This window comes from Chaetodon auriga, chromosome 19 (genome assembly GCF_051107435.1).
Source record: "Chaetodon auriga isolate fChaAug3 chromosome 19, fChaAug3.hap1, whole genome shotgun sequence".
NCBI lineage: Eukaryota > Metazoa > Chordata > Actinopteri > Chaetodontiformes > Chaetodontidae > Chaetodon > Chaetodon auriga.
In genome coordinates this window covers 5,433,797-5,452,992 of record NC_135092.1, presented here as the reverse complement: position 1 = coordinate 5,452,992, position 19,196 = coordinate 5,433,797, and the positions used below count along the sequence as shown (strand labels likewise).

Below are 19,196 nucleotides of genomic sequence, written 5' to 3'. Positions count from 1 at the left end.
TGTATGAAGGATTTACAGAATTCTCTGTTGCTCATAAATGCTCATGAAGTGCAGAATTTGAATTGAAAGCAGCAGGTTTACAGTTGTCACTGGACACTTTTCTCCTGATACAAATGAGCCTGTGTTGGATTTATACATGAAAGTAAAGCAAGAGAGACATCTGCTGGCTGTTTGAGGAGCTGCAATGAGCTTCTGTCTTGTTCTGTGAAGGGTGCTGTGGGTATAAGACGTCTCGTTCTCCAGCCATTAATTAATCATAGGTTACTTTTTCATTATCCTGACAGTGTTTGCAATGTTGCTATTATCTCTAAATAAACAGATTAATGGATGGATGTACTTTAATTACTCTGACATCAGGAAAACCCCCTGCCCGTCACATTCCTAACCTACAACCAATCATTTGTGGTCAGTTTTCGCTACCAGTTTTTCAGATTAGTAACAGCACATCGCATGAAGACTTGCATGTTAAAGGGGTAATTATCACGCAGCTCATTGTGTTGTTGTTGTTGTTGTTGCTGTGCAGTTGTATTCTTTTAGTCGACTATCAGCACTCCCTTGTTTTTAGGCAATTTTTTCAACAAAAACACTCTGAAAAACCTCAGTATTTTACCAGTCAAGTACCAAATGGCAGACAAAGTTACCAGCTAACTGATAAACATATATAACTGGAACATTTAGCAGGTAAGGAACATGATATTTCCCTCAGGAGTTGGTGGAGACCAAAACAGAACAAAAAGCAGAACACTTATTGACCTTATATTCATCTGGTGGACACAAACACAACACCAAATGAATGCTAATGTTGCATCAGTGCTGGATGTGTAAATAGGCAACAAGTTTGCCATGTCAAGTTAAGTGATGGTGTGTTGGTGCTGTGTTATTGCTGGTTTAAGTTTGACCAAAATTAGTCAAAGACTATTTAGTCAAACTTAACTTGGACTTGACAAAAACGGGCCGAAAATGTCCATGTTATCATCAATTAAAACTGACTAAGGACGCTTCAGTTAATTAAATATGACGAAAACTCGCATTGACTGTTGATCTTAGGAAAATTAAAAATAGCTGAAAAAACAGTATCTTTTCTGTCCATAGGCTTGTTTACTGCAGTGCCCAGATGGATACACAAATAAGAGAATATATATCCTGCTTTAGCTGCTAGATGCTCCATTTTCTTCAGTAGCTTGTCACCAACTTTGTCTGAACTAGTTTTCCTAATGAAGGTTGATCTATGAACTCAAAGAGGCTAAAAAGCTCTCTAGAGCTGCAGAGTTGGCGATCTATCTATCTATCTATCTATCTATCTATCTATCTATCTATCTATCTATTTTTTTTTCATTATTTTTTTTTTTATATTATTAGCCTATTCATTGTATTTACTGTTTACCAGCATGTTTTTTCACCAAACTGTCCTGCCAATAAAGCTTTTTAGAACTGAATTGGATTGGGACAAAACATGACTTCCTCCACTCAGACTGAGGCTGAAAGAGCTGCTTGTGCCAACGAGGGACAGACCAACAAACTGTTCTTTGAATTGTTTTGGAGTTGGGGCAGGCCTAATGCACAAACGACACTATGTCAGCTCATAAAGCCTGATTTATAAAGGAGAGAAAGACGTCAGTCTCAGCCCACTCCTTCCTCCTGACATTCAGGATACGCAGGAAAGCTGCATGGAGCCAGAGTCACTAAGCAACTGCATGAGTGAGGCTGTGGACCACAGTAGACTATACAGTAAGTCAACATGGTTTCATCATTTTAAAGGACATTTGAATAATTTCTGATAGTGATTAGTGGAGTTACGAAAAGAAAAGGGATAAAAGAAATGCATAAGGCTACTAAAGTCACTGTTGTCAGATGATAATTTTGCAAAATATTACCTTCTCAAGACAGGCAGCTTTCTTCTAATTTCACAGACTACTTTGCATTGTTTTCTGTGTTTCCAGTCCATATTGCAGATGTTTCTGCAAACTGTTCCATCATAGAAATTTCTTAATCTCTGGAGCTGCTTGTAATCTTTCTACTTAAAATGTACGACTAAACCTAAGAACACTAAAAGATGAAATGATGGAATATAAAAGACAGAAGCATGAAAAGTGACAAGATCTAAGTGCACTAAAGAAACAAATGCTTGTACTCTTGAAGAAAGCAGGGTTAAAATATTTTTAAAAATCATCACGAGCTGAGCAACACAGAGGCTATGATAAAAAGCTTTTAGGCCTGGTTACAGCTCGGACATGAGAAAACTCAACCTTGCTTTCATCTGCACCAAATTTTACAAATGCATCTCTTAGTTTAAAAGAATACTTCAACGTTGTGGGACATGTACTTATTTGCTGTCTTTCCAAGAGTTAGATGAGAAGATGGATACCACTTTAATGTCTGTGCTTTAAGTATGGGGCTGGAGCCAGCAGGCGATTAGCATAGCTTAGCATAATGACTGGAAGCAAGTGGAAAACAGCTAACCTGGAGTCTGTCCAAGGGGAAACATGTACCTATGAACACCTCTCAAACTCACCAATGAACATATTGAATCTATATGCAAACAAAAACGTAAAAATGAGAATTTGTGGTTTTGGGGGACTTGCTGTGGTACAGTAGCTATTTCTTGGGGTCAGGCTGGCTCTTTCCCCTACCAAATTAGGCTAATTGCCTCCTGGTCCCAGCGACGCACAGACTAGGACCAACTATTCCAGTCCGGAAGATCCTCTGAATGGTCTTAGTTCATCTGGAATAATCCAGGACAGTTGTTTTCTCTACTTTAAAAACAATCTGACAGATGCACTTGTTGAATCTAGGAGGCACAGCTATGCTAACTCAGACTGTGCCAGACGATGCGAGCCAGGCTACTTCTAGCTTCTGAAATCACAAAAAATATCTGTTTGGGCTCCATAATCTCAGGAAATGTTGCAGGATTTGGATCTGATGCTTCAAATGCATAACAAAAATTTATTTCCCGTTAGCAGGGTGTTACTTCTCAGTTGGGATCTGGAGAGGACTGCCAGACGTCTACAAAGATGATCATTCTGTTTACCTGAAGCTAAAGCAGGCAAAGACGGGACTAATGTGTTGTAGACTCAAGTGTCACATCATTCACAACTACCATCAAAACAGAAATGAGACATTTTCTTATTTTAAGTATGGACACATGCATGACTGCTGCTGCTGTTTGAGCACACAAACATCTTGTGTGTTCATACATGAACGCCTACATCTGTGTGTGATGTCTGAATATATAGAAATATATGCATTTGCCTTTGTAAGAGTGTTTGTGTGTGTGTGTGTGTCTGAGTGAGATGGAGTGCAGAGCAGTGGGGCTGATCAAAGCTCTGTCACATGATCTGATGACGCCCACAGGGCCCTCGTGGTGGCTGCAGGGTAGCTGGCATCCTGCACTCAGGTTGGAGCTTTTAGTATTGGTGGAGAACGACAAACACAAGAGAAGACCATAGTTATTTAAAGTTAATGTTAACTTGTGCTCACATTCAGTTTTCTTCAAGCAGTTGTCCGGAGCAATCAGCCAGTCATTTCCAGCAAACCTAGAGCCAACACAAGATGAGTGTGTTGCTCTTTCAGTTTATCTTTCAGCTGGTCAGCCACAAGATTTTTTTTATTAGTTTGTGTTTGACAAGTTACAGTCTGTTCAAGGGCTTCAGCCCTGCTGTGACACATTGTGTGCATTTTTGTGGGTTTTGTGACGTCAGGGTCGGTCCTCCGCTGAAATGAATGATGGTGAAAACAGGTGTGCATCATTAGGCGCTCTAAACAGTGAGGGAGAGAGGAGAAGGTAAAACTGTCTTGTAGTAAATGACTTTCTGTTACACTCATGGCTGTGCGCCTGTGCCCACACAAGAATTGGGATTGTCAGCAGTTTGAAAGAAACCCTGTATTAATGTTTGTTTGGTGTGCGCAGTGAAAGCTTTGTCGAGCTCAGCTTACGGTAACCCGAGCAGACCATGACTGCCACTGTCCTTGAACACATCACAATCCTTTCTTCTCTGCTCTGCTACTTGCATTGTTTCGCCAAGCAGCTATAAAACACACACAGACACACACACCCACCCACACACACACACACACACACACACACACACACACACACACACACAAAGCTAAATTAAAAAATCTGCTCTGGAGGTTTCTTGTAATCTTCATCAGCAGGTGGCGTTTCGCCAGTTTCTATTCTTCTTTGTTTTTTGATGTTTGATTGTCAGCTGGCAGGAACACGCATGCCCACACACACACACACACACACACACACACACACACACACAAATGTACTGTCAGGATAATAAAACAAGCTCTAAAATCCCAAATGAAAAACAGAGTAAATGGAGACACTGATAGACATTAATTAATTTATTTTTTTTACGTATTATGCTTCTTCATATATTCATATATTACCACTCTAGGGATTCAGGCTCATCTATTATGTTTATTTTAACAATAACTTTTCCCCACATATCTACCATTGTTGGTGCCATGTGCTGTGGGAATCCAGGAATTTAAACCTGTTCTTCCACCACGGTGCTCTAATGCTTCTAATACACCACCTCAGTCACCAGGTCTCCACCAAGTCAAGCATGATTTGACTTTGACTCCCAGGGGTTTGGAGGTCAGAGGCAGGGTGGCTGAACAGCTGGCGGGGGTCACATGCCGTGATCGTGCTTGGTATGTCATGCCTCTGTGGATCAAACATGTAAAAACTGAAACCCCAGCAAGCAGGATTGAGCGTGTTGTTGTAGTGTGATTCCCATTAAGTAAGCTCCAGCAGTCACAAGCACCACTAACCGCTTGGCGTATAGTTAAGCATGAGCCTCAGCATGTTGTGCTCACTTTTTAGCCTGGACAAGCTCAAACTCTGAACACAATGTCCCGTCAGGGATTGAGCAAGACGTAAGAATTTATCATGACAATCAGTTATGTGACATGAGAAACTGGGATGAGTGACGGGTTTAAGAGCCAGCAGTGGAGTGCTGCCATGAACCATAAATCAGACCTGATTGGGTGAGGACGGAGGAGATCATTTCTTCACTGCCGGCATCGTATTTCAATAAGCTTTACATCCAAGACAAAAACAGCCCAACAACAATCTGAACGTCAGCCTGCTGAGCTGATTATGTAAAACGCCTGACGTTCAGCTTCAGGCTCATGCTGATAAAAAGTGATTACAGCCTGAGAGCTCACTATCACGCCCGCAGGATCATCAGGATCATTTTCTGTCATGCAGGCGCATGCGGTGGTTTTTGATTGAAAACTAATTCAAACTCAAACAAACATCAGTTTGAAAATAAGGCATATTTTGTATTCACTTCTGAAAAATACCAAATTTTAGGGCAACAGCTCTCAAACAGCAGCCTGGATTTGTATGGAAGTGCCCTCATATGACAGTTATCGACTACTCTTCCTCCTCATCAGTTTCTTCTCTTACCCTTGCAGTGCACCCTGCAGTAACCTCCTGCCGGGGACATGTGTTGCCATGAGCAAACTTTTGCTTCTCATTAGGTGGTGCTCCCTTGCACCGTGAGTCCCCCGTCGGGACCAATAAAAGGCTGTTGTGGGAGCCAGGGCCTCGCTGACAGGTCACACTGCCTCTCTTCTCACTGCCGGAGGAGGCACAGATGGATGTGGCTTCATGATGAAACTCTGGAAGAATTGCTGGTATGTGGCAGCGGTATCATTTGGCATAACAATGCACCTTGTTCTGTTGTAACCCAGCACACTGTTCGATCATTTCCCAGCCCTTCACTTCATCGTCACTCCATATCTCATCATGACCAACACTCCAGTAGATTAATATACCTGTGTGTGTGTGTGTGTGTGTCATTGTGTGGCCAAGCTCAGCTCAGGTGTGAGGTCCTGATATTCACTCAGCCACTAATACTCACAGCCCTACACTATGTTTCCCCAGCACAAGACGACTACTAACCCCAACCCTACTCATAAATTCAGTGCCTAACTCCATTTAGGGCAATCTCTCCAATGAAAGGCTCAGGGAAGCAGCTGCGTGCTGCACTCTATGAGAGGTGGAGAAGTTAATCTGACGTACATTTTTCTTCTCCTCCTCTCACTGGTGAGACAAGCTGCAAGGGCTTACTGCCCTTGATCAGAGTCTGGATACCACCCTGACAAAAACTTAGAAATGATGATGTTCCGGTTCAGGTTCAGTCATGTCGGCTGGGCTGGCCTACTTGAAATGGTGATTTTGAGTGCTTTTGGTGAAAACACAGGCAGGGAAAGTATGCAGGAAGATCGACGGTTAGGCGGCATAGAATGGAAATCAGCCTTGCAGTGACATGTGGACAGAGCGTGCAAGATGAAGGCTGAACAATTGTGTGTCAGGGTAACACAAACTCAGTACTTCAGCTTAAATTAACAGTGTAGGGCTCGGGTTGGGTTCGGACATAAAAAATGGAATACCTGTTGTTTTCGGGTCAGGCTTGGTTACGACTCTCACTCTATACGACTTGTCTGTTTCATATATACGTTAACATTCTGACAGTACGTATCAAAGTGACATAGTTCACAATCATGTATATGAACTGAGTTTTTGTCATCAGCAGGGGACAGTGGTGGTCTGACTGCTAGCTAGATGAGTGCCAAGCAGCAGGTTACTGTTCAAGCTGTGTTTGTGACATTGGGCAACTTTCCAGCTGTGTTTGTAGCGACTAAACTGGGTATTCAAGCCAAAACGTGATCTTTTCCTAACCCGCAGCAACCGGTGTTTGTGCCTAAACCTAACCAGACCTTAACTACAGTGTTCACAACATAAAACTGGAATGGAATGAAACATAAAGTCTGAAAGCAGAGTTTTAACATATCTGTGGTTTTCAGAAACGTACAATGGCAACATTTATTCTGGTGAACAGACAATGGCCACCTTTGCCTTATTTCAGAGGATACGTATGAAAGGGAGTAAACAGTCAATGTACTGTATTTAAAGCATGATATGACCTGATTGCATATGACACATCCACTGAAATCTGGAGCTGAACTACGAATCAAACGTACTCCGTAGGCATCTTTGGTAGCCCTGTTAACCCCTTGTATTGACTATCCAGCTTTAGTTACATGCAAGCAGCAAACTCTTCAGAGCCACCTTTCAAGAATACTTGAATTAAATGTTCGATATTCAAGACATAAGTTTTCAAGGATCTATTTCTTTAACTTTCATGCATTTAACTGACTATGGATCCAAAATGAAACCTCCTTCATAAAAACAGCAAACCAGGTAATAGCGAGAGGGTCCAGTCAATGACTGGTTGAAGCTTGTGTCCCTGAATGCACCCACACCTGCTGTGAGATATGCCCACCCAGCAAAGTGAGGGGGTGATTATCCTTCGTTACTATCAGAGGAGCACGCTGTCATTTTTATTTCAGAGCCAGACTTCCTCTGGCCTCTCTGCAGTTCCTGATATAGGCGTAGCAGTTAATGAGGGAAATACCCAAAGTTAAACCGAGCATGGGAGCCCGAGAGGGGGAGACTGGGGGAGGGAGGACCGGAGAGGCTGGAACGTGAGAGAAAAAGTAAGAAGAGAAAGGAGAGAGATGACGAGAGGAGGGCAGAGGAGTGAGTTTTCCTGGAGGACAGAGTGCTGTCTTTGCTGTGGCTGTGTGGGTCTCTGGCATGATGATTTGGGACAGAAAACAAAAATCACATTGCCAGGGATTACTACACTGCTACGGCGTGTGCTACTGCTACTGCTGCTTCTGGAGCTGGAGGAACACACATACACGCCTGCTTTTTGATCCAGGGAGAGTGTCACTCTTTCTTCTGCCTGCTCTGATTTTCATTTTTTTTTTTTTTTTTTTTTTTTTTTAACACATTTCTAAGAGAGGACTTCTTCCAAGCTGTCAGACTGTGGATCACTCTGAAACAACTCTTTTGAGGCAAGATCAGTGGATTAGTGTGTTTGTGCTATGTCATGTGTTATCTGCTGTTTCTGATCAGGTGCAGAGCTTAGTCGACTGCTGAACAGGGAGTCTTAGCAATTTGTTCACAGTGGCTAAGTTCTTCACTTGTGCAGAGAGGATGTGGATGTATGACTGGAAATCTGTGCTTCCTTACTTACTGACGGTGTATAATCTTGTCAGAAAACTAACATGAGAAGATTCTGTGCTCAAACTGTAAAAAGTGAGAATGTGGGTGATTTTTTTCTGTTCTCGCCCTCAGCAAAACAATTTTACACTCTTGCTGTTATTGAGGATAAGGCTGGTGACAAACTATAGTTAATAAATAACGACCAAAACCACTGATGAATGTATCCCACCAACAAGTATTGTCTTTGTAGTCAAAGCCTCTGTGCCACTCAGCTGTGTTGTTGTCCAAAAACTATTAAAATCATCTGAATGAGCCACACTGTGGCACCGGGTGACACTTTCCTTTAATCTCACATACATCCTGCTGCCCTACTCAAATGTGAATAAATCTGCGGCTGAAAATAGTCCCTAAAAAAGCATTATATACTCCCTTGAGTATGTTTGTGAGCTCATTACTGAGCCTCTTTTGGAAATGATACCTAATATTTGTGAGGTGTTTTTAAAGATTGGACTTGGTGCCGCGTGCCACAGACGAAAATGATTGAAAGCACATTGTTGGTTTTGGTCTTTTCTTGAGATTTGTTGAATAAGATTAATAAAGAATAACACCAGCCTTGTTCTTTAAGTGGTTCTCGTTGCTGTATAACACCGTCTCTATTCAACAACAGCCATGATCTGAGGTTAAACCCCCTCAAAGGCTTAAAATAAGCCCCCTGGCAGTCCTGGAGTTAATCTAATCTTTTGGTTAATTTGAAGTAAAGAATGTAAACAAGTATACCTGTTGCCTAATAACTATCTTTCCTTATCCACACAACTGTGATTAGCAAAATAAACGCACAAGTAGGTTTATGAATTGGCGTGAGGTTTAGCTTAACCAATTAACTAGCAGCACGTCTCAGTTTTCAGTCTAGCAGGTGCAAAGCTGTCATGAAAGGGTCTTGTCTGTCCTCTGTCTGCCTCCGTCGTCCACATGCAGCGTTTTGCTCTTGGAGAAGGAAAGCATTTGCACTTACATGCTTATCAGATGTTTATCTGAGGTTTTGTAACTTCTCTCACATCGTTGTGCAGAGTGAGTGACAATTTGCAGCGTGGCCAGTTGATCTTATCCCGGAGAGTTAACTTTGGTTTCGTTTTGACAATAACAAGATTATATTCAAATGGGAAAGTGTGTTCACTTTTCCTTAGGACTGATGTTAACAGATAAGATATTATTATAATATAAAATAAAGTTCAGTGGGAGATATGAAGATGTTTAGTTGCCGAAAAGTAGTTTTTGCATTGCCGTGTTTTGTTAAATGTGCATCGGCTTTGAATGGAACCACCAGAGGGCCACGAATGGAGTCTCTTGATATTACCTTGAGTAAACATCTGGCCTCCCTCTTGTGCCTTCTGAGCTGACAGCAGTTCAATTAAACACACTGGCTCAGTTCAGCAGGAACAGGAGTCTAGTCAACACACAACATGGAGTTGTGATTGTGAAGTAGATCATCAGTTTCACTGAATCAGCTGGGAAAACACCGTCATAAGTTCTGAAAGATTCCTGTCTTTGTAAACATGAGTGGTCACTGCCCTCTAGTGGTTACAGTGAGGATTGTTCTTGAGTGCGTGAGGGTCCACGGAACAAACTTTTTTTTTGTTTTTGCAAAACTCCTCCTTCCATTTTTTTTGGCTGCAGATTTGCCTCAAGTACGTTGAAAAATGTAAACTTTTGCAGCACATTTCGGACAGACTGTGTACACTGTGTGCCGCAGGAAGTTAGCATAAAACGAATTAGACATGCTAGGATGCTAGCTTGTACATATATTTGCTGCCACTTCACCATAAAGTTGTCTTTCTGGCTGTTTAAATCAGCTGGGGTGGTGTCACTGTAGGCATTCGTGCATTGTACCTCATTCTCATGGCAGAGGACACTTAATTTATTAGAAACAAGAACACTACATCTGCTGTAGGAGAGGCTACAGCCAGCTACCTGCTCCTCTCATGTAAACTTTAATGTTGAGTTGGATGCTGTGTTCATGTTTATGTGGTTAAAATGTTCTTTTACACTAATGTCAATGAGGCTGTTTTACAACTTCGTCGTTTTTGTTTGCAGTCAGTGTTTTCATTTTGAACCACTCTCTACTTGTTTATATACTGAGTCATATTGTATTTTTATTATATCATAATAATATTATATAATATGTAATATACATTATAATACATATTATATAACTATATATTGAGTTATACTTAGTTATATTGTTAACAAACTGCTGTTATTCTTGTTTCTATATTTTGTTACATTTTTTAAACAATTGTCGTATATATTTTGTATTTGTCTCTATGTTTAAATTGCTATTACAACAGAATAATTTCCCAAATTGGGATCAATAAACAATAATAAGTAAGTCTAAGTCTCTCTGCCTGCCTGATTCCAGTGCTGGAAACTCAGCACATTTACTCAAGTATATTTAATTACAACTTAAGGTACTTTTACTTTACCTCCATTGTATGCTTCTTTCTGCTTGTACCCTACATTTCAGGGAGGAATATTGTAGTTTTCACTCCACTTACAGCACATTTGTTTAAAACTTGATACTGTGCATAATATCGACATTTTACAATCAAAAAATTTGATTGGTTTATAAACTATGACGTATTGTTACAGATTAAACCAACCAACAGTATACGAAGAACTTCAGACCTGCTGCAACATGAACTGCTGCCGACACATGAAGGCATCAATAATAGTAAAGCGATAATGTCACAGTATGAAAGGGGACATTCTCCATAACAAGGAACTTTACTCTTGTTTCTGCAAGTTCATTTTGCTGATGATACTTTTATTTTCAGTAGGGTTGTTTTACACTGTCGTGTTTATACTTTGATTGAAGTACTTATTGCACCACTGCTGGATTCAGTCAAAATGAGAGTTACACAGTGAAATATGAAGACAACCACATTGTCTCTGCAGGGCTGTACGAGAGGTGTCAGTTAAAGGCTGAGCATGATGAGCAGGGAGCCTGCCAGCCTGGAGAGCCTGTGTGTGCTGTACCAGTGATGACTACATCATGGTGGACAAGCACTGGGACAGCTGCATTGACAGCAAGATGTCGTATGAGAAACACACCATGCAGGCACAACTTCGGCAACGCTTCCCTCAGCAGGCAGACCCTCGCACCTACTATGGATTCAGGTCAGAACCACACCAGATGACCTCACAGACATCATGCTCACCAAGAGTCATAGCCTCAAATCATTTTCTCTCTCCCCAACAGGTTCTATCATCAGCTGGATTTCTCCACAAGTGGCGCTCTTTGTGTCGCCCTCAGTAAGGCCGCTGCTGGCCGAGCGTACTGCTGCTGCAAGGACCGCGCTTCAAGGACTGGATTGAAAAGTCAAAGTCAAAAATCTTGCTCACGCAATTTAGTCTCAGAAAGCAGAAAGATGTGACTTCATGTCAGAAGAAAAGTTTGGAATAAGTTTCTATCAATATGCAAAGTGTTTTGTTTATCTGAAACCAAATATAACCATGAACTCCAAAGCTTTCTGACCACAAACCCATGTCCATGATGCATTCAATGGCACTCCATTGCATCTTTGTTTAAGTTATTAAATCAGAATGACGTTTTAGTCATTTCAGGGATGTTTCAATAAATATTGTGCCTTCCTCCACTGCTGCTCCTCATAACAATAATTAGCAAAAACCATCTCTAAACATAATAAAGACTGATGTCTTGACTCTTCAACCTGTGACCAGAGGGTGTCTCTAGACATTTTTCTTGTGTTTTAAAGCAAACCAGCTCTGCTTTGTAGAACACCACATGATTCATGGCCTGAAGGTGTTGTGCCTCCACACAGAGGAGCTGCTTCTTCATACTGCAGATTATATGATTCAAGTTTACTTTTGAAATGTATTTCTTCATCTTTAAACTGTTTAGTGTCTCTGTTATATGTAAAATATTGGATTTATCAGGTGTTTGTGTCCACAAATGTGTTATAAAAAACAAATGTTTCATTTCTAAATAACTAAATCAAACCTTTTCAGTAAGTACTTCAACAGCACTGACTGTCATACTTTCACATGTAGGAAGAGATCCAGTGAAATCTGTAACAATTTTTATATTTTATAAATTAATCATTACTTTTACATGTTAAATCTTAATCTGCCAAGTAACTTGTAACTACAGCTGTTACGTAAATGTAGTATAGAAAGGAGAATTTATGCCCCTGAAATGTGGTGGAATAAAAATAGAAAGTAGGAAAAAATGGAGCAGTACCTAAAAACTGCACTGACTTTAAAAACATCACTGATATTCAGATCTTCTACTGAGATAAATTGCTAATACCGTAATGTGAAAATACTTCATTATACAAGTAAATGTTCCAGCTGTCTTCAAATCTTACTGAGCTAAAAGAAGAGAAATGTAAAAGTAGTGTTAAAAGTAAAAGTTCTCATCATGCAGACTGTCTCCTCTGAAAGACTCACATGACATAATTATAATTTTGGAGTATTATTATTGATGCATGAACATGTAAGCAGCACTTTAATGTTGGAGCTGGTCCACTTGAAGCTAAATTTAACAACTTTATATGTTGCTGAGGAGTTAAATTCATGTAAAATCCATATCTGCAGAAGTAACTGTACCTGCTCCATAAATGTTTTGAACTAAATGAGAATAAAATGCTCTATACTATATGATGTTACTCCCAATAAAAGTGTCAAGAGTTTAAAAAGCAGCTTTCTATCAAAGTGTGTGACAGGAGACCAGTAACCAGACAACCAGACAGTTGGTTCTGGAATAGATCAGGGACAGCTAACAGTGGGACAATCGTCTCTGCTCCTTAAGTGGATTTCAGAGCAGAGGTCGACCGTGCCGTCAAGGAGATGGAGTGGGGAGAGGCGGTTTCCACTCTCGAGGCAGCCATCTTTGACCTGATGGCCAACCCTCCACCTGCTCCATCGACACCTCCTCCTCCTGTTCCTGTTGGGCTGGAACTCAACATCTCCCCTGAACCAGTAGAGCATCAGGGTGGAGGATATGGTGGGTGTTTCCCTCCAGGAGCATTTCCTCCGGTGGTTGAGCAGCAAAATCCATTCATGGAAGCTCCCACCATGAACTATGGACCACCACTGTTCCCAAACAACATCGTGCAGCCAGTCAGTCAGTCACCTGCTCTACCATCAGGCTTATAGGCAGGGACAGGTAAGCTACTGAGCGTAGATGAGGTCATTAGGAGTAGATCAATATCTGTATTGATACACATACAGATACAGATGAAGGCTTAGACACATTTGAATCTAAAACCTTAAAGATCAGCTCATCTTTCAGTCACAGTTGGAGCTCAGTTTTAATCAAGTCAGGACTCATTCAAAGCTGCATGAATGCTTTAATAACTGGTTTAGCTTTTGCTGCTGTGGTCACATGACCTTCCCATGAAAACACAGTCCTGACCTCTGACCTCTGTGACCCTCAGCAGAGACATTCAGACATATTATGGCTGTATACCTGCGCATGGCAGATTCTCCACGTGTGTATTCCTCCACAGAGGTCACAGCAGCTCATTTATAGGGGGGGAAATCCTGACACCTGGTGGACATATGACAACATTGCAACTCATCTAATCACCTGGTCTGTGTGTGTTTGTGTCTCCAGAATAATGATGTACCAATGGTGAGGCTCCCTAACAGATTCACCCAAAACCTGCGCTGTGTTGGACAGCTGTAAGTAACACACACACACACACACACACACACACACACACACACACACACACAAACACATCAATGCAAAGACACACGAGTGAACACAGAGACTGAGCTTCAGTTTGCATCATCACACACTCTTTCAACTGTCTGCGTCTGTCTGTCTCTCTTTATTTGTGTAGAAATGGAGAGCTGCTGTATGAGCTCCCACAGGTTTTCCCTCCACCTGCCTTTGCTGCTGCTCCACCCAACACCTCCAACTCAAAGTAAGTTTGCTTTGGACTGTTTGGATCAAAATGGATGTTTTTGTTTTTTTTTTTCTGACTGGCTCTTGATCTGTGACTGTGGTCACCATCAACAAGCCAGACTCTTCATCAAATCACAAACCAAACATGTTTGTGTAACACGAGTCTCACTCTCTCAGAAAGCGTGAAATCCAGCAGCAGGACGATCGGCCGTACGTCAGAAAGCCGCCAAATGCCTTCATGCTCTTCATGAAGGAGCAGAGGCCAAACATGGAGGCCGACGTCAGTGTGTGTTGACATTGTGCTGTCGTCTGTCCACAGTGGAAGTCTCTGTCGAAGAAGGAGCAGGCCAAATACTATGAGCAGGCCGAGAGAGAACGACACACCCGGCAACACCCGGAGTGGACCAGTGGGGAAAACTACGTAAGTTCACTGAGCTCACACATCAGTGCACGAGAGCGAATGGAACACAGTCACTGCAAAGACTCTTCATCAGCTGACACCTGATGGTCTGTTTATTTTGTTTACAGGGCAAAAAGAGGAAACGAGACCGGAGAAAGGCACCCAGGACATGTGTCACGGAGGCTCCTTGCACTCAGAGAGGTGTGATGGTGCCCTGTCACCTGTAGACGGTCCAGGTGCAGCTGCCACACACACAGGCTCCAGTGACCACGCCTGTGTAGGAGGTCAGCCCTAATATCTGGTGGGATGCTTCAAGAACATCGTCCACCTAACTGGTCTTACTCGCTGGTCCTCAAATCAGTTAATAAATTATTATATAAATACTTCTGTAAAAATAAAATCTGATTTTATCAAGTTGTTTCTAACAGTGGAACACATAAACAATGCACAAAACCAAAATGTATGTCTCTGATTTACAGAGATAATGTTTTTTATATTGAACACATAGAAATGTGATTTCATAAATGTGATTCTTAATCTAATTTGATTGAAGTGGGGGCTAAAAAACGCTGCCCCTTAAAAACTAACGAAAAAATACTGATGTATTTATTGTTATGCCCGCTTCCTGTCCTCTAGAGGGCAGACGTCTTCTTCCAGTGCATCTACTCCGCAGTAAATCACACGAAGAAGACGAACGGCCAGCAACAACACAGTTTGACAACTTCCCATTGGGGACGGGAAGATTTCCATTTAGGAGTACTATGAAAAACTAAATAAGTTCGTCAAGTTACTCAGAAGCATGCTCAGCCTGGACACCATTGAGACTCAGATATCAGCTGTGTTGGAGAGTCTGGTGAAAGCGGCGGTGACGGAGCTCAGCTCACTTCTGGACAAGTGCTCGGCTAACACTATGGCCGCTCAGCACGGCTGTGCTCCGGCTCCAGTAACTCCTGTGAAAAACAAAGAGGAGAGCGAAGTGACTCCACCGGAGGGGAGACAGCAGTTTAATAAAGCCATAACGGTAACACACACACACACACACACACACACACACACACACACACACACACACACACACACACTTAGCTACGCAACGGTTGCGCAGTTGCTAAAAACATTTCAAGTCATATTCAATTTGAACTAAGTTACGTAGGTTTGTCATGTTACGGTACTATAAACTACACTTCCCAGGGAGAGTTGCCGGTTGTTGCCATGGAGAGGACGCCAGAGTCCCAACAACCTCACTTGGTGTTGCTGGGGTTTAGGGTGTCGTTGCTTTCAGTGCTGGTGGCAGCAAGTATTGGCTCACAGCGACATAACCAACTAATGACACATTATTCACTTGAGTAAAAGCTGAATAAAACCCCCTTGTCTGAATTAACCTGTAGATGATTTTTACAATCAATATTGTTACAGGTGCTTTTTTTTCTCCAATTCCCTAAATGATTATTTTTCAGTCCGTCAATAAATCACTTCATTGACTAATTGTTTAAGCACGACTCTCGTTGCTCTTCTTTCTTTCTTACCCATGATTTCACAGAACCAGTTAGCATCCCTCATGGAAGCCTGGGCCAAAGGTGCAGTGGAGAAAATATTGATAATGCTGAAAATCTCCATGAGTGAAGCTGTGGATGGTCCCGCAGCAGAGGAAGAGCAGAGGGCTGGGCTGAGCGGCGAGATGAAACAGACGAGCGTGAAGCCGAAAGCAGGGCGTGTGGCCGGAAACAAAAAGCGTAAGTCAGTTAATGGTTTGACAGGCTTTGTGGAGGCTTTTTATGATCACACACTGGCATTTTTTTTGTTTGTTTTTTAGGTTTTATGTTCTTGTTAATTGACAGAATCAGTGTCCAAGAGGTCATGTCAGAAGAGAAAGAAAACTGAGGGAGGACTCAAACCAGTGATAAGAAAGGAGAATGACCATATGTATTGCAGAGGTATTTACACAGCTGATATTATTTCTTTATTGAAGTCCATATAAAATGCCAACCAGAAAATTCATGTCTCTCACTTATTCAGACTAAAGGCTGCTCAGTATCAGCATGTGTTAAAACTCATATCTACATTTCTAATGACAGTAATAATGATGTTACTCATGAGACGAAATCCATTATCCTCCAACCAGCTTCCATGACGGAGATGTGTCTTCCCTCTGTGCAGTTCCATGGATGAGTTAGCAGGACAGAAGTCCTGCCTCGTTGAAGTTCTGATTGGATTGGATTGATTTTGTGTTTTCAGAGGAGCAGCATACTGAAGAACCGGCAGCAGCAGCAGCAGCTGACTCAGAATCAGTCATCAAACCTGGTAACTACTGCCTGTTCACAAACCAGCAGAACAGATGCTCCCTGTGTGTGTGAATCACATTCACATGTAGCATGTTAATGTTACAGTAGGGCCTGAGATGCATGAGAGACAGAAGTTGGACAGTTTCAAACAGCCACATTCTTCATTATACATGCTTTGAATGTGGTATTTGAATACACAATATTAGGGCAACATTTTCAAACGAGGCTTATCTCCTAAATTATTGCAAGTGCAGGATCCTTAGTGCAAAAACACAGTCTTGCAGAATCTCATGCATGTGCACAGAGTACTGGAATTATTTTTGACATTTGTAGTTGTTGTTTTTCTCTTTAAAAAATGTCATCAGTTGTTCTTTTAGGTCATTGTTGTGTTCCGCACTGAACCACTCACACCTCCTCAAAAACAACTAATTGCTTACTGTGTCAGTAGCTTAAAAAACTGAAGTCGATGACAAGGTCGTAATTGAAGGTTTCTTGCTCTTTTACCATGATGAAAACAAGTTTTCCTCTTACAGACTTGTTGGCCACTTTGTTTGAAATCCCCTAATGAAGCTTTTTGTTTGTTTGTTTCAGCTGATGAGAGTATCTGTGGATCCCCATCTGAACCCAAAGCTTTGTTAGCAGAGCCCATCTTAGAGCCGGCCTCAGATGTAAGCGAGGAAGATGACATCCAGGAGGCTGCAGACCCTTCAGGCACCACACTAAAGATTAAAAAGAAGAAGCCCATGGGACCATTCAGATGTCCTTCTTGTGACAAATCATTTGCTCTGAAGTGTTTGATGGACAGACACTACTTGACTCACTCCAAACCTCACTTCTGCTCGGAGTGCGGTAAACGTTTTGCTGGACTGCGAGGGCTCGTCGCACATTCAAGACGTCACACTGGAGAGAAGCTCCACAGATGCTCAGACTGTGGGACAGAGTTTGCATACAAATCGACCTTTGACAGACACATGCGCCAGCACAGCCTGGAGAAGCCGAGCACCCACACGTGCACCCTGTGTGAGAATCAGTTCACCGGGCTGTTGGCGTTTCAGCGGCACAGGTGTTGTGCCTTACAAAAGACGTTTGTCTGCTCGCTCTGCCCGGAGACCTTTGAGTGCAGAAAGGGTTTGGCCGATCACGAGAATCTACATACGGGAGACAGAGATTTTGTTTGTGAAATGTGCGGCGAGGGTTTCTTCTCGTCCTCGTCCTTGGCCACTCACCGGGTGACTCACATGCAGAAGGAAAACTACTGTGACGTGCTCAGCCTCGAATGCAGCAACTTGAGCATCCTCAAGAATCACATGAGCAAACAAACCGGGGAAAAACTTTTCTCCTGCGAGGTCTGCGGGAAAGGTTGTAGCCACCAGAGTGCCCTGAAGCACCACATGCTGACCCACACGGGGGAGAGGCCGTACATCTGCGAGACCTGCGGCAAGCGCTGCAGCCACGCCAGCGCGCTTCAGAACCACATGAGGATCCACACCGGGAAGAAACCGGGGCAGCAGCCGGTCTGCAGCATGTGCGGCAAAAAATTCCGCCGCATGATCAATCTCAAATATCACATGAGCATCCACACGGGGGAGAAGCCTTATACCTGCGATCAGTGCGATAAAAAGTTCAGCAACCCCAGCAATCTCAAGTTACACATGAGGGTTCACTCAGGGGAGAAGATGTACGGCTGCAACATCTGCGGCAGGAGGTTCACTCACTCCAGCAGCCTGAAGCTGCACAGACGCTTCCACACTGGGGAAAGACCGTATCGGTGCGTGGTCTGCGGGGAAGGATTCAGATACAACGGCGAGTTCAAGAAACATCAGGTGAGTCACCTGCCAGATGGAGACGGGCTGTCAGAAAAAACAGCAATGAAAATCTGAAACATTTCAGTGCTGCACCATCACTTCCTGCATGTTAACATATCGTACATGAGAGATCAGGCTGGCCAGTGTGACCATAAAGACTGTGAGACTTGTCACTTGTTAAAGAACACGCACCTGGAGTGTCCACATACTTTTGGCAGTACAATGTATACCAAGTTAGAAGATTCTGTTCATCTTGCCCACTCCTAACTTGCATTATTGTGAATGTCTCTGACAACATATGGCCTATTTTGTGAACATCTTCTGAGATGGACGGATTCTTTGACAAGTTAAAGTATTAACTTTAAAAAGAAAAAAAGTAAACACTGGGTTCAATTTTCTCGAAAATAAAACAAATCTTTCAAGTTTGATCTCTGTTGTCTTAATTTGTAGCTGTTGATTGCTGTCTTTCTTGAAGCAGTGCTTGCTTTCGGGTTTACTTTCATGTGAGTAATTTCCTTTGTCATTAAACAGGGGAAGGGGAGGAGGGGGTGATGAGGTCAGTAAAGAAAGCTAAAAATCTTAAACTGATTTCCACATCATTGTGCCTGAGACCTTGTAGAAACGTACTGGGCAGATGCAGTGACTTAAAACAACACTGGGAGTTTGGCAGGAGCTGGAGTCACAGATATAGCCAAGTTTGTTGAAGTTTTATGATGAGCGGTAGTTAAATTTATACTGGATG

At 42.3% G+C, this 19,196-nt stretch overlaps 2 protein-coding genes across 3 annotated transcripts; both read left to right on the top strand.

Moving 5' to 3' along the window:
• The first annotated feature begins 1,627 nt into the window (after positions 1–1,627).
• Positions 1,628–14,822, top strand: LOC143338478 (uncharacterized). The gene is made up of 7 exons (XM_076758907.1): positions 1,628–1,732; positions 11,032–11,209; positions 11,292–11,815; positions 12,104–13,738; positions 13,903–13,986; positions 14,287–14,388; positions 14,496–14,822. The coding sequence occupies exons 4-7, from the start codon at positions 13,686–13,688 to the stop codon at positions 14,572–14,574; spliced, it is 318 nt and encodes a 105-aa protein (XP_076615022.1). The 5' UTR covers positions 1,628–1,732; positions 11,032–11,209; positions 11,292–11,815; positions 12,104–13,685; the 3' UTR covers positions 14,575–14,822.
• Positions 14,823–15,046: 224 nt separating this feature from the next.
• LOC143338477 (uncharacterized) lies at positions 15,047–18,875 on the top strand. 2 transcript variants are annotated; one of them, XM_076758905.1, is made up of 5 exons: positions 15,047–15,388; positions 15,908–16,100; positions 16,206–16,301; positions 16,603–16,668; positions 17,241–18,875. In XM_076758905.1, exons 1-5 carry the CDS (start codon positions 15,167–15,169, stop codon positions 18,527–18,529), a joined length of 1,866 nt encoding a protein of 621 aa, XP_076615020.1. In that variant the 5' UTR covers positions 15,047–15,166; the 3' UTR covers positions 18,530–18,875. The 2 variants fall into 2 exon arrangements, with proteins under 2 accessions (XP_076615020.1, XP_076615021.1); XM_076758906.1 differs by lacking the exon at positions 16,206–16,301 and having other exon boundaries at positions 15,063–15,388.
• The last annotated feature ends 321 nt before the right edge of the window (positions 18,876–19,196 follow it).

Bases quoted from the DNA above. Each gene is read 5' to 3' on its own strand.
- LOC143338478 (XM_076758907.1), top strand. From the start codon at position 13,686: ATGGTGAGGCTCCCTAACAGATTCACCCAAAACCTGCGCTGTGTTGGA. The intron at 13,739-13,902 runs GTAAGTAACACA...TTATTTGTGTAG, and splicing joins CTGCGCTGTGTTGGACAGCT to AAATGGAGAGCTGCTGTATG. The intron at 14,389-14,495 runs GTAAGTTCACTG...TTTTGTTTACAG, and splicing joins GGACCAGTGGGGAAAACTAC to GGCAAAAAGAGGAAACGAGA.
- LOC143338477 (XM_076758905.1), top strand. From the start codon at position 15,167: ATGCTCAGCCTGGACACCATTGAGACTCAGATATCAGCTGTGTTGGAG. The intron at 15,389-15,907 runs GTAACACACACA...ATGATTTCACAG, and splicing joins AGTTTAATAAAGCCATAACG to AACCAGTTAGCATCCCTCAT. The intron at 16,302-16,602 runs GTATTTACACAG...TTGTGTTTTCAG, and splicing joins TGACCATATGTATTGCAGAG to AGGAGCAGCATACTGAAGAA.